Source organism: Lepidochelys kempii, chromosome 10 (assembly GCF_965140285.1).
Source record: "Lepidochelys kempii isolate rLepKem1 chromosome 10, rLepKem1.hap1, whole genome shotgun sequence".
In the NCBI taxonomy this organism is placed as follows: Eukaryota; Metazoa; Chordata; order Testudines; family Cheloniidae; genus Lepidochelys; species Lepidochelys kempii.
In genome coordinates this window covers 71,210,432-71,223,521 of record NC_136389.1, presented here as the reverse complement: position 1 = coordinate 71,223,521, position 13,090 = coordinate 71,210,432, and the positions used below count along the sequence as shown (strand labels likewise).

General features: G+C 48.3%; 1 protein-coding gene across 3 annotated transcripts in view; it reads right to left on the bottom strand.

The window, feature by feature from the left end:
• NTRK3 (neurotrophic receptor tyrosine kinase 3) overlaps positions 1-13,090 on the bottom strand; it is a 455,727-nt gene that overhangs the window by 18,441 nt on the left and 424,196 nt on the right. For 2 of the 3 annotated variants that reach the window (XM_073304182.1, XM_073304180.2), the window contains exons 16-17: positions 10,065-10,139; positions 5,277-5,390 (exon numbers count right to left, since the gene is read on the bottom strand). The exons of the other annotated variant lie outside the window; for it this stretch is intronic. In XM_073304182.1, coding sequence (XP_073160283.1) covers positions 5,277-5,390; positions 10,065-10,139 — 189 coding nt within the window. The remainder of the gene's footprint in view (positions 1-5,276; positions 5,391-10,064; positions 10,140-13,090) is intronic. 3 annotated transcript variants of the gene reach the window in all.

The window sequence follows — 13,090 nt, the reverse complement described above, 5'->3', positions numbered from 1 at the left end:
AAGATCTCAACATTCAGGATTGCAACATCACACCCACTAATGATGTGATTAAACTAGCCAATGCCATTAGGGAAGCAATGCCTGCTTTGACACTGGTCAATGCGGGAGAAGTATGAGGAAAGCAGAACCAGGGTTAAGGCAGCGCTAGAGAGGATTTGGAGCACACACATTTTAGACACTGTGATGATGCTGTGATTTGATATGTGATGCTAATGGCTGCACTTCCTGAGGCCAAGCAAGGTGAATGCTCCGCACTGGATGGAGCTCTTTTCTTGCATGTCCCAGATGACTATAATGCATGGGCAAAAGTGCTGGGGCACAGAAACAGGAGGCTGCAGGACGTGACAGCACCTACAGAAAAGTGGAAGCAGAAGGGGACAGTTGCTGGAGGTGTCTGAGTGAGTTACAAGAGGGCAGCAGCATCAGAAAAATGGAGAGCTCAAAGCACCACTAGGGGGAGCAGTAGCCCATGCCGAAGATGGATCTGGGACTTGTTTCTGGAAACCGTTAACAGGCTAATTTTGAATTTTGGGACTACAGTCCCACCCTGTTCCTTTCTATCCAAGCATTTGTCCTCAGAGTATCAGAGTGACTTGCAGTTCACTGTCCTGCTTGGTTATGTCTCCAGAACTTCTCGATAGACCAGAACCCACCGTGTCCAGTGACCTGCTTATCCTAATGGTCTTTTATTAAAACACTTCTCTGAACTTTATTTGGCAAAACAAAACCCAGGAATATTCAGATGCCTGGGTCCTAAATGCCATGAGAGCTAGGAAGAACTAAGAAGCCATTTCAGATATTGCTGTCTGACATCTCCTGCACCATAGGCTCCCTTTCCTGAAGCCAACCGGAGGCCCTGAGCCATCCAGCCCCTAAAGGGATGCATTTTGCTAAACCCACTCCCTGGTGGGACAGAAATGAAAGCTTTTGCTGGAAGCCTGTGTTGCCCCTGAATAGTCAGCTGTCTTAACTAGATGAATCTTTCGGATGTCTCTCTGGACACCATCTCTCCATTAGGGTTAGCCACAAGAGGAAGGACGGAAGGAGAGAAAGAAATACAGAAACCGCTAATGTTCAGCTGTGTCTGGTGGGAGGAATGACACAATGCAGATATGCATAAGGCATCATTTCTTCCTAGATTATATCCTTGCTAGGTCATTTACTTAGTGGAGAAGTTTATCTTTAAAAATTATGAGCCATATCCTGAGCTGACTTCATTGAAGCTCCTCTGACTTACACCAGCTGAGGATCTGGCCCTATATTTATGTTTCAGGAATTCTGTATACGTGTGTATTACACACATGGACAAGCACACACTGGCCACATATCTATAAACCAAAAACTAAAAGATGTTGTACCAAAGGAATTAGAGTTGGAAAATACCTGCTATGTCCCACTCAGTTTACCACCCCTTTGAGAATGGAGGACTGTCCCCTGATGGACATTTTGATGGCTTCAGCTCTAAACATCCCAAAGGGGCTTCCACCACTTCCCATGTGCAAATACTCCACAGCCAAAACCATCTCACTGTCAAGATTTCCCTGATGTTCACGCTGCCTTTCTTATATCCATCCCATTGCTCCTAGTGATAATTTCCATGTTCAGCCCTAAATAGCACTTCTTTGACACTTCTGAAAACCTGCCGCTTTCCAATATTTGCAGACTGTCATATCCACTCCCTTCGCCGTTGCTTAGCCAAGCTAAACATAGTTAGGCCTTTTAATCTTCATAAATCAATGGCCCCGCATGATTTCTGCTGCTCTTCTCTGAAGTCTTTTGGGTTTGTCAATACCATTCTGGTAATGTGGTGCTGTGGCATGGAGCCTGCCTGCACAAGGAAGTAATATCTGAGGTATGGTTGTAGTAGAGACTTTTAGAGCAGAGACCTATCTCCCTGCTCCTTTATGTGATTGCTCTGTACATTCAGCCTCACAGTGCACTGGCCTTTGTGTTGCCGTATCACACAAGCTCTGTGGTGAACTTCCCCGTCACACGATTCAAAGAGGACAGTGTTTACCCCAAGAAATTAGGATGTGACCTGAGGGGAAATGATACAAGTGCACATTACAGGGGTTTGATTGTGTATGGGACAGAACTGGCTCCACGTGAGATGTGTGATGTTAATGGAATATGTGCTTTATAATCAAAGACACTCTTTCAAACTCTCTCTCTCTCTCTGTGTTTGAATTTAATGCTTGTGAAAATGAGGGACAGAAACCATTAACTAGCGGCAGGCCCAGTGTGGGCAGGTCCAATGTGGCAGGCACAGTGCACTTCAATCCTGATCTTCAGGAACACCTGGTATTACAGTCCTGGGCCCTGACCTGCCGCTACTCAAGTACCTCAGTCCCAACCTGCAGCACATCCTGACCTTCCAGCATTGCATTCTCCTCACATAGTCCTGCTGGTGCTCCGGACCTGTGCCGTACCCTGCTAATCCAGTCCCGTGGCTCTGTCAAAGCCCTGGGCCTCCTGTCCCCCAGCTCTGCGGATGCAATTCAATCCTGAAATGCAGCAACACCTGCTATTCCAGTCCAAAACCTCCTAACACACATAGTTTGTATCTCCTTCCCTCTCCACTGTGTATCTCAGACACCCTGGGTCTGTCTCTTCTCTCTCCTCTCTTCTACATATGGCCTCTCTCCCCACCCCCCAGATCCACCTGGCCCCATTTGAATTTTTAAGCTATTTAACACCCTCCAATATGTGCATAACAAGGTTTTTCACCTGCCCTCTGCTGCCATCCCTCTGCTATTATGACACCAGGTGCTGAAGTGGTAACATGGTGTTTCAGAAGCCTAACACTGGCTTCCATGTGTCAGAACTCTAATTACATGGTAACTAGCGACCTTGTAAGTACAGGGTAATCTATTATATAGCACCAGGGTAAATTATCTGGGTCTTTCTGTCTTCTTCACTACAGTCTTCTCCAAAGATTGAAACACGGCCAGTTAAATGGTAATTAATCTCTGAACCTCTTAGCACCTTCCCATTTCGGTGTTCAGTAACCGGGGAGAGCATGTTATCTCTGCGCAGTGTCAGGGGACTGGCCATGTTGCTATCACTACAGAGCAAGGGTCAACACTTTTTAAATGCATAAAGTTGCTGTGTCAAGACTCTGCAATGCTGTCAGTGAAGCATGAGGTGGCTGCAGCACAACGCAACACACTGTTGCCATGTCAGCCCCTTGGGGAACAGTTTATGACTTGGTTTCCAGAGCCGCTGAGCGCCTGCAGCTCCCGTTGGCTGGACCTGAGGCTGCTCAGCACCTCTGAAAAGCGGCCCATCCATGTCCCTGCACTGAGACTCATCCCAACAAACAACTCTGCTGTGGGACAGGGGTGGGAGAGGGTGGTAACCCTGTTCAGGGTGAAGAGGAAAGGTTTGCTCTGTGCAGTGCAGTCTGACTGGACATGTCTGTGTGCATACCTGCAGGGAAGGGGAGTTCCTCTGTTTTGAACTGTGCGGCCTGCCCCTTTCTGTGTGGGGTGCAGTGTAAATGTCTGAGAGGGACAAATCTGGCTTTGCCCAGTGATACCTGGAAGAAGGAAGGGGTGTGCGGGGGACAAAGCGAGGGGTCACCCTTCCTGATGTGGGAGAAAGGGGTCCAAGATTTCACACAGCCCCATGTGAGAGGTGGTGAGGACACCAGTTGTAGAGCTCTATTAGCCTTCGAGCGAGGGGGAGCATTGCCAGTAACCGCCACCTATATCCTCGCGCTTTGAGTCACCCTCTGAGCTCATCAAAACCAACAAGAGAGAGACCTGGGCGTTCGCTTTGGAAAACCTGGGGTAAAACGCTGAATGGACCAGCTTTTGCCTTCTGTGTTGAAACTTTTTGCCTCTGCCCACACGCGCACACACTATGGGTCAGTCTGAAAGCTTCTGCTCCAGTCACCAGAGCTAACGCTTCCCCTCTCAGAGCCAGGTACATTGTACCCCAGCCATGCCCCATGGAACTGCCTGCACTACAGTGCTCACCCCACCCGAAGGAACCATCCCGCCTACAGAACCCCCACATGCCGCCCCCACCAGTTGATACACAAATACCTCCAATCCACTGATGCCAGCGGGTGCTCTGCATGTGGGTCAGGGATTGGTGGATGATGCATATAAAGCCCATGGGATTTTTAAGGTGACTAAGGCTATTTGCATGCATTTTAGACCCACTTAGGTTGCTCCCTCTGGAGCACTTACAGTTTAAATAGTAATGGCAGCAATTATTTTCAGATCCTAGACTAATAAAATCTTCTAATTTGTTGGAAGGATTCAGCCAGGTATAATAGAGCTCTAATGACTGTTTTAAAAAGTTCCTAGGCCCGGTTTTCAAACGCACCAAAACAGAACACTCAAATCCCATACGCTGATGCTCACCTCAGCCCGTAGACCCTCCACACACAGAATCTTAGAAATGCAGGGCTGGAAGGGACCTTAAGAGGTCATCTAGTCCAGCCCCTTGCACTCAGGCAGTATTACATAGCTAGACCACCCCGACTCATGTTTGTCTAACCTCTTCTTAACGATGCCTCTTTTGGGTGAATAAGTGTCAATTTAAATAACTGAATGGGGGACTTAGTTCACATAGTGGCTTTGCACACTGAGCCCTCTGAGCCAATTGCTCTAGTAGTCTATACCAGTGGTTCTCAACCAGGGGGTACATCAGCTCATCTAGATATTTGCCTAGTTTTACAATAGGCTACATAAAAAGCCCTAGCAAAGTCAGCACAAACTAAAATTCCATACGACTTGTTTATACTGCTCGATATACTATCCACTGAAATATAAGTACCATATTTATATTCTAATTGATTTATTTCACAATTATATGGTAAAAATGAGAAAGTCAGCAATTTTGTAAGCAAGTAGTTTTAAAGTGGGGTGAAACTTGGGGGTATGCAAGACAAATCAAATTCTTGAAAGTGGGTACAGAAGTCTGGAAAGGTTGAGAGCCACTGGTCTATACTGTACTGTAATGAACTGGCAAGTGTGTATGTGTGCGCGTACACATGTGCACCATTGCTCTCTACTGGATGAAATGAGCACTACAGTGTGTCATAGGCCCTTTGCTATTACAAGCTTCAGGGGAATCTCCTTTAGCCAAAGTATAACCTTAGCTCTGCCCCCCCCCCCCCCGTACCTCTGCAATGTGATACCATTTTCAGTTACATGATCACACACTGTTTTTCCACAGGACCCTTGCTTCATGCAATGTACATGCTGGAGAATGAATGAGGCCAGGCTGTGCAGTGATTTATTCTGGGGATCTGAACATCTCACCTCATTCACTGCAGATATTGTATGGTGTGTCATGAATGAGGGTGGTATCCACAGCATCCTTTCCTCTTTCACTGCAGATGTTGTATGGTGTGTAGTGAATAACGTAGAGGCCCCCTGGTAGAGAAGAGATAGCCTTGTGATTACGGCCATGGCTTGGGACTCCCAAGATTTGGATTCTGGTCTTGCTTGTGCCACAGATTTGCTGTGTGACCACAAGTAATTCACTTGATCTCTCTGTAACCTGGGTCCTCATCTGTAAAATGGGGAAATAAAATTTCCCAGCTTCACAAGAGTGCTGTGCAGATAGAGATTAGTGAGGTTCTCAGACACTGCAGTGATGAATGACATAGAAAAAGACAATAAAGAAAGAAAAAAATCTCCGTGTGGAAGCTGGATGGTGTGCAGCAAATGAGACATGGAGCCACACAATGAACACTAAGAAATAAAGAACAATTGCCCATGTTTACTGAGCACTGTCCATCCTGTGGCTCTTGCAGGAATAATAGCTCACGATCATATAATTAAAGACTGTAGGGTGATGCATACATCCGAGTGTAGAAGTTAAGGATGCACAGGCAGTCTTGACCTTTCCAGTACCTGACTTTTGCACGCTTCACTTTGCAACCTTTATGTTCTTTTAATGCAGTATTTTTGTATGGGTTGTGTGAGATTCTGAGTTAAACCTCTTGCTTCTGAGCTAGGTGCCTCCTGTTTAATAAAACATTAACTAATTAAGAAAAAAGATCCTGTTTGGGTGGCAGCAGGCAGAAAGGAAAGAGAGAGCTGTGTGTTCAGGAAGACACCTGTTACATATGCATGTATGTCTCTCTCACCTCTTGATAGGTTCTAATGCCTGGCTAATGGCATGAGCTCACCAGGCAAGGCCACATCCTACAGCACTGCAGCTAGACTAATGTCCTTGCCCGGTAATGGCAGCATAGCCGCTGTCTTCATGAGTTGCTGGGGGTTGCTCAACCCCCGCTCTGCCCCTGGCTCTGACCCCACTCCACCCCTTTCCCCAAGCCCCCACCCCTGCCCCTAGTCTGCCCTGTCCCCAGAGGGCTCCGTGCCCTCGCTCCTCCCCTTTCCCCCCCCAGCGCCTCCTGCATGCTGCTGAACAGCGGATCCGTGGTGAGTGGGAGGCACTGAGCGGGAGGGAGAGGAGCTGATGGGCAGGACCACTGGCGGGCAGGAGGCGTGGAGAGAAGGCGGCGGAGCTGTTTGGGGGGCTGCCGGTGGGTGATGAGCACCCACTATTTTTCACGGAGTCGGCGCCTACGACTGGTAGTGTTGCACAAGCCAGGTAAGGAAAGGGCTAAGGAATCACAGCATGGTCCTTGCACTGGTGGATACTTTCCAGCTCCTGCTGTTTTTTCCAACCTGAGAATTTTCAGAGCTCACCACACCTGGACTGATTCGGAGACCCAGTTCCAAGCAGGGTACATTGTGTATCTCTGCCAACAACGTTTCCCTGTGCAGTTCTCGACCAAAGATTCTGTTTATCTCAGTAACTTATATGGCCCCATCACCACAGTCTCTGAGCAGCTGTGATGGGGTGTTGACCCCCCACACAAGCCCTCAGGGGGTTAATGTGGGCCAGGATGCTGCATCTGGGGTGGAACCAAGGCTTGATAGGCCTGATGGCAGATGAAGCCCACCTGGGATAGGAGTGTAAAGCCAGGAAGTGCAAGTAGGAGGTGGCTGAAGGGGTGAGGTCTGCAGTTACTTCCTAAAGAGAAAGGGAGTTGGTCAGGGACAAGGAGGAAATCCAGGAGAAGAGAAAGCTCTGAGGGTCCTGTCCTGGATTAGGGAGTCTGGCAAGAGGCTCAGAGGGGTGAAGTAGCCACAGAGACTGGAGGAATCTCTGGTGGAAACCCAGAGATAGGCAAGGACATAGAGAAATGGGGCAGGAAAGAGCCCAGGAAAACAACAGTCTCGGACTGAGCAGACTTAGGTTGCTAATTGTAGGATCCCGGGGCTGGAAGCTGAAGTAGTGGGCGGGACTGGGTTTCCCTACCAGCCACTGGCAAAGCTGCACAGGACCTGGAGTTGAAACAGAAGACTGTCTGAAATGGCACAAGGATATTGTATGGTGGGACTTTCCTACCCTAGAAGGGGAGGACTATATAGTGACCAGGCTGGAGGGCTGAGTCATGAAGAAGGAGCGTCCTGAGTCATGAAGAGAGTGAGGGGGTCATACCATGAATAACCCACAGAAGAGGGTGCTAGATGGTGTAAGGGAGGTGCTAATTCCCAGACCCTGTGGTGAGTGGGAAACCCTTCACAATGCCTCACAATCTTCTTAAATGTATTTATCGCCTGTGAGGTAGGGCGTTCTATTATGTCCATTTTACAGATGGGAAGCTGAGGCACAGAGACTAAATAACTTGCCTGAGGTCACACAGGAATTCAGTGGCAGAGCACTGGCGCACCCTCCCTCTCGATACAAGCTATTTGGGTCTCCCCTAAAGCATGGTCAGTGCAGAGCTCTCAAGTCCGGGACTCACTTCCCTCAGTCAGTCCGAGGGAGCTGGAGTCTACTGACCTCCATGGCAGGCTGCAAGGCCCTGCTGGAAGGGATACCAGGGGATATTTCTAAGTAAATTCCACCCCTCTCCCCCACACAACACCCAGAATAACTTGTTCTTTGTATTTGCCAATATATTAAAATTATCAAATGGTTGTATTACTAAATGGTATAAGATATGCTGTTAATTTGCATGTTATCTACACTGGAAAACAAATAAAACCAATAAAAGGAAGCAACAAATTTCCAGGTGGTTAGTACAATTATGAGCAAAGAGCCATTTGCAATGACAGTGCAGCCAAAGGAAGAGAGTGTTTGGGTGTTTGGGACGAAACGTTAACACGGGACATGCAAGAGCTCAGGGAACTTTGCATCCGAGTATGGTAGTGTTCTCTTGTCCAAATGTATCCACTCTCAGTGGGGTGCTGCATTTATGTGGAGCCTGATATTGCAAACAGTACCAGGTATAGCCCTTTCTAGAGTGAAGAGTCCCATTAACTTCCATGGGGATTGTTCATGGCAGTCCAGGGGTAAGTGTTTGCAGGATCAGGCTCACAGTTTGCAGAGACTTTGGATGAAAGGAGCTATGAAGAAGTTACATGTTATTATGTTTTGCTGGAGTTGACCTCTGCAGTATTTATTCAGTCACAAAGACGTGAATGAAAGACAAAAAACAGTGTGAATGCACAGGGGACAATCCTGTTAAAAAGACTCCCTTCAAGCAGAGGCGGATTATGGTTTTGTGGGGCCCTGGGCCAGAGCAAGTGGGGGCCCCCCAAACCTCCTGGGCACTCCTACCAGGAAAATGGGGTCGGGGCACAGGGGCCTGTCCGGCAGGAGCACCTCTGGTCAGGAACCCCACGTACACCTGGAAACTAGCCAGGTTCTTGAAATAAAGGCTTTCAAACACCAATCTCTACCCTGGCTGCAGGTCACATGGCCATGCTGGCTGGCACAGGGAACTGGCTCTGCAAACTGCCTGGTCTGGTGGGCTGGGCTGGACCCTGGGAGAGGTGGGCTCTGTGTGACCAGCCGCCATCCCACAGGGTACGCTGGGGACACGGCATGGCCCTGCACGAGCACTGGCCTCTCCTCCCTTGCCTGGCACCCAGACTGGATCACTTTAGACTAGATTCAGCCATGAGGGCTCTTGTTTCTTACAGCATCTTGGCTTAGTCCTTAGCCCCTCCCAGTCAGATTGATAACTCTGGTAAGTGGCCCCACCTGTGCCCGGAATCTCACAGCCCTGTGGAGCCTGTGATGGTCATTCCAGTTGGCTGTAGCTTCTCTGAGCTGTCCCTGTAATCCTGTTCTGGCTGTGGGGGCTGGCAGGCCTCCTTCGAGCTTGCTTTTCCCTTGCTGCCTTGGGCTCCCTGCAGCTGCAGGCTTCTGGCTCAGCCCTCCATCTGGGCCTGATTTAGCTGCATTTGTCATGTAGCTGCACTAACTTTCCCCAGCGGGGATGGAGACCTGAGCCAGGCAGAGGTGGGGCTGGACCCACAGCCAACTGAAAGGACCCATCAGCTTGGGACATGCTGCTTCTGCCCTTCTCTGTGCTTTGACCCCGTTCCCTGGCAGGAGTAGGCAGGCGGGCAGAGCGGGGCAAGCCCCCATGCCCCGACCCTGCTCCCCAGAAGGAGCACTGGGTGGGTAGAGCAGGTCAGGGTGCGGGGACCCTATTCTTCCAGGGCCCCACAATTGCCCGATGCCCCTGGGCACAGGCCCCGTTGGCCCAGTGGCTAATCCGCCATTGCCTTCAGGGCAGAGGATACAAATGACATCAGTTCTTACACTAATTCCATCCATGTCCTGCAGTGCCATTCTGGTTACTGCACTGAAATGCAAGAAAGCAGCAAAATCATATTTGGGATGAAGCCCGTTTAACTGCTGCAATGGCCCTTATATCGTCTGTCGACGCTGGATCTAAACTCACGCTATTGTGCGATTCTGGTGACAGACATTAACTGCTCGAGCCCTGCTCCCTGACAGCAATGCCAGGGGCCTTCCAAGAGACAGCCAGACACTTAACGCAGCACATGCCTTATTGTAATTTGTTTCAGCTACACTGAGAGGCTGTTTATCTGTATGAAGTTGTTGTGGGGGCAGGTTGCGTTCTCCTCCTACACAAGGGGTGGGGTCCCCTCCACTGCCACGTGCACTGCGGCAGACCAGTCCCAAAGCCAATCCCGTAAGTCATCACATGCTCGATCCAGACGACTCCCCAGCCTTCAAACTGCCCCCTGGAGTAGAAATCCACTCACTGTTTTAGCTGCTGGTCGTGCTAGTCTCTGCCGCTGCCACGCTGCGCTGCATTGGCCCTTCGGATGCGGCCCTTCCTGACAGTGAATGGGTGAAAACAAGGGAAGGAGAAAAACAAAAGAGAAGGGGAGGGAGTATGTGGGGGGGATGAAGCAGGGGGACAAGAAGGGAGAGGGTATGTCTTTAACTGAACTGTATGTCGATCACTGGCTGCAACATTCTAACAGCTTTACAACACTCATCGTGAGCATGGGGTCAGACAGATCCCCACTATTGTGCTGAGGCGTGGTGCACCCCTGCTCTGCCCCTGGGGTCATCATTTAAACAAGCGCAAAGGACTAAACAAAGGGATGGGCACCTGTGAATTAGACCCCTGACCTACATGGTAAAAGCCACCGAATAACACCGAGACCCTGTACAAAGAGTCTCTTTCTTTCTTGCAGCACAGGAGGAACTGCAAAAGGCTGAAACTGTCCCCTGTGTCCAACTCCTAGATATCTCCAGTTCCTTTGCTACTAAATATCCTCCTTAGAATGACATACTTGGATTTATATCACTGCAGGTGGGACAGGGCCCAGACCCAGGCCTTTACTCAGCCACAACTTCCAGGGAACATTTGGCCTGAATCAAGACTGAGGACCTGATCCTGTAAGGTGCTGAGTGCTTGTCACTTTCACTGAAGCAAAGAGGAATTCAAGCTGCTCAGACCCTGACAGGGAGTGTTCAAAGCCTCTCAGAATTAAGGTCCTAAAGTTTCACAGGATAAAGCACCCACTATATAATGGATGGTTATGTGCCAGCACTCCTACTGGAGCGGTTATTCTTGTATCTAATTTTGCAGCGTAATACAGCAGTAACACAGATGCTATGCTATTCTATGCTACACATGCCCCCCAGCATTAGGGACCACTGAGAGCAGCAATATAAATGTGGACTCATGAGAGCAACTTGTTTCACTTTTATTTAGTTTACAGGGTATCCTAGGCCAGAGGAGCAGCATGTCAGGCAGAAAAGTGATTCACAGGGAGTCAGTAATCTGCCTTTCTGTGACAACTTCCAACTCTATAGTGCTTTTCACAAACAGCAATTAAACCGCACAATACCCCCGTGAGGTAGGGAGGAATTATACCATTTCAGACGGGGGAAGCTGAGTTACAGGCCTGATTTGCAGTAGTGCAAAGTTATTAAGCAGCTTATGGTGACACCCTGAGTTTCATTTACAGTACTTCCTCCCCCCCCCCGTTATTTCAGTCACATTTTGGAAATACAGGACCCTATGCTGCAAGATTATGACTGGCCTCGAATTCTACCCACACTGGTGGGAGTGACAGATGCTCCACCTCTCAGAGAACTGGGCCCAAAGAAGGGAAGAAGACAAAAAATATTATAAAAGAATGGAGGAGAAAACACTGAAATTAGACTTCGGCTGTATCAAAGCAGAAGGGGAGTCAGGGGAGACTGTCACTGGGCAAATAATGTTGAATGGCCGTGGCAGATACTGTGAAATCAGTGAGTAAGTCCTCTCCAGTGAACTGGACTCCAAAGGCAAAAATTAAAGGGACATCCCTGAGCTGTGCATTTAGTTGGAGCTCCGCGCACATGTGACCATTTTCATAGGCGGTGCTTAAGAACACAACATGGACTGCTGCCAAATTAAAGCAAAGAAGTAAGGGGGTTTGGGAGGCCTGGCCACCTAGTTACACTCACGTGCACCTTTTCACCAGAGTTAGCGGTGCAAATTTTAGCTGCTACCTGTAGCTGCAGGATCATCCCGTTCAGGCAATTGCTGTCTGAATGGCTGAAAAGCCCCTAAATTGCTTTGCTCTATTCCGAACAAAGCAAATGCCTGAGGAATGAGAACTGGGTGGGAAGGAGGTTGAGAAAATGATTTCACTTATGTTTAAATTTCCTGTTCATTAAAATGTTACAGAGTTAGAAAAGTCCACTGCACAAACTCTCCCAGCCAGCTGTGTCACAGGACGGGCATCAAAAAAGATACAGAGCAAATGAAGTCATCAACAATGGAAAAACACACCAATACAGCACAATGCAAATCCCACCTCAAACATGGGGCTGCAAGAGACATTTTCCCTGTGTCTGATCCCTTACCACGTGCTTATTCAATCACAAATAACTTAGGGAGAGAGAAACCCAAATTCAAGCAAATATGAAGAAGCTGTTGAAGCTGGCTAAAAAAGCCAATGATCTCATAAGCTATCCTCATATGTATTGGAAAAACTAGGAATGGAGTTACTACCCTGCTGCTGTGAGATACTGGCGAAGTATTTCAGAACTATAGGTCCTGTATGTTGTCACTCACTAATTACTGCAGAAAGGAAAGGGGGTTTGGAGTAAGAAAATATAAACATTTCCTCCCTGTGAATTCCTTTGACAATCTCATGATGTGATGCCCACATAAATGATTCTCCCCTCCTCCCCAATTCAGCGTGGCATGCACAGAAAGAGAACTATTTTCAGTTGTGCTCAGTACTTGTGCTACCCTCCTAAAAAAGATTTCTATTTCTATATATGTGCCATTTTGTGCATCATTGCCTGATTGTACGTGGAGCATGTTCTCTCTGAATGCCTAGCCCTAAATGGTCCATTTCTTAAGCACAGCTGTTTGCAAATACCATCTTTCTCCCTCTTTCATCTCCAGCTGGTTTGGAGTAGGAGTTCGCAGAGGGTGGCTGGGAGAGGAGGAGGATTATGAAATGGAGGGGAAGAGAGAGAGAATTCAGGCCACGCAGGAGTCAGGAGAAACATGTTCTCTTCCCATGCAAATATCTTAATTACAGAGGATGAGGAAGATATTTATATGTTAATTTTCATAGCGAGGTTTTCAATTTGCCTTTTGCACCAGGGGAAACCTTCAAGTCTATCCACTGAAAAAGCCACTGCCGTAAGCAACACATTAAAAAAAAAAACAAGCCAAGCCATAATTTACCAAGCTCCCATTAAACTCTCATAAGTTCTCCACCTCCTCTTCCCTTGCTGATCACCAAGGTGTTTGTGGCTAAGAGACAGC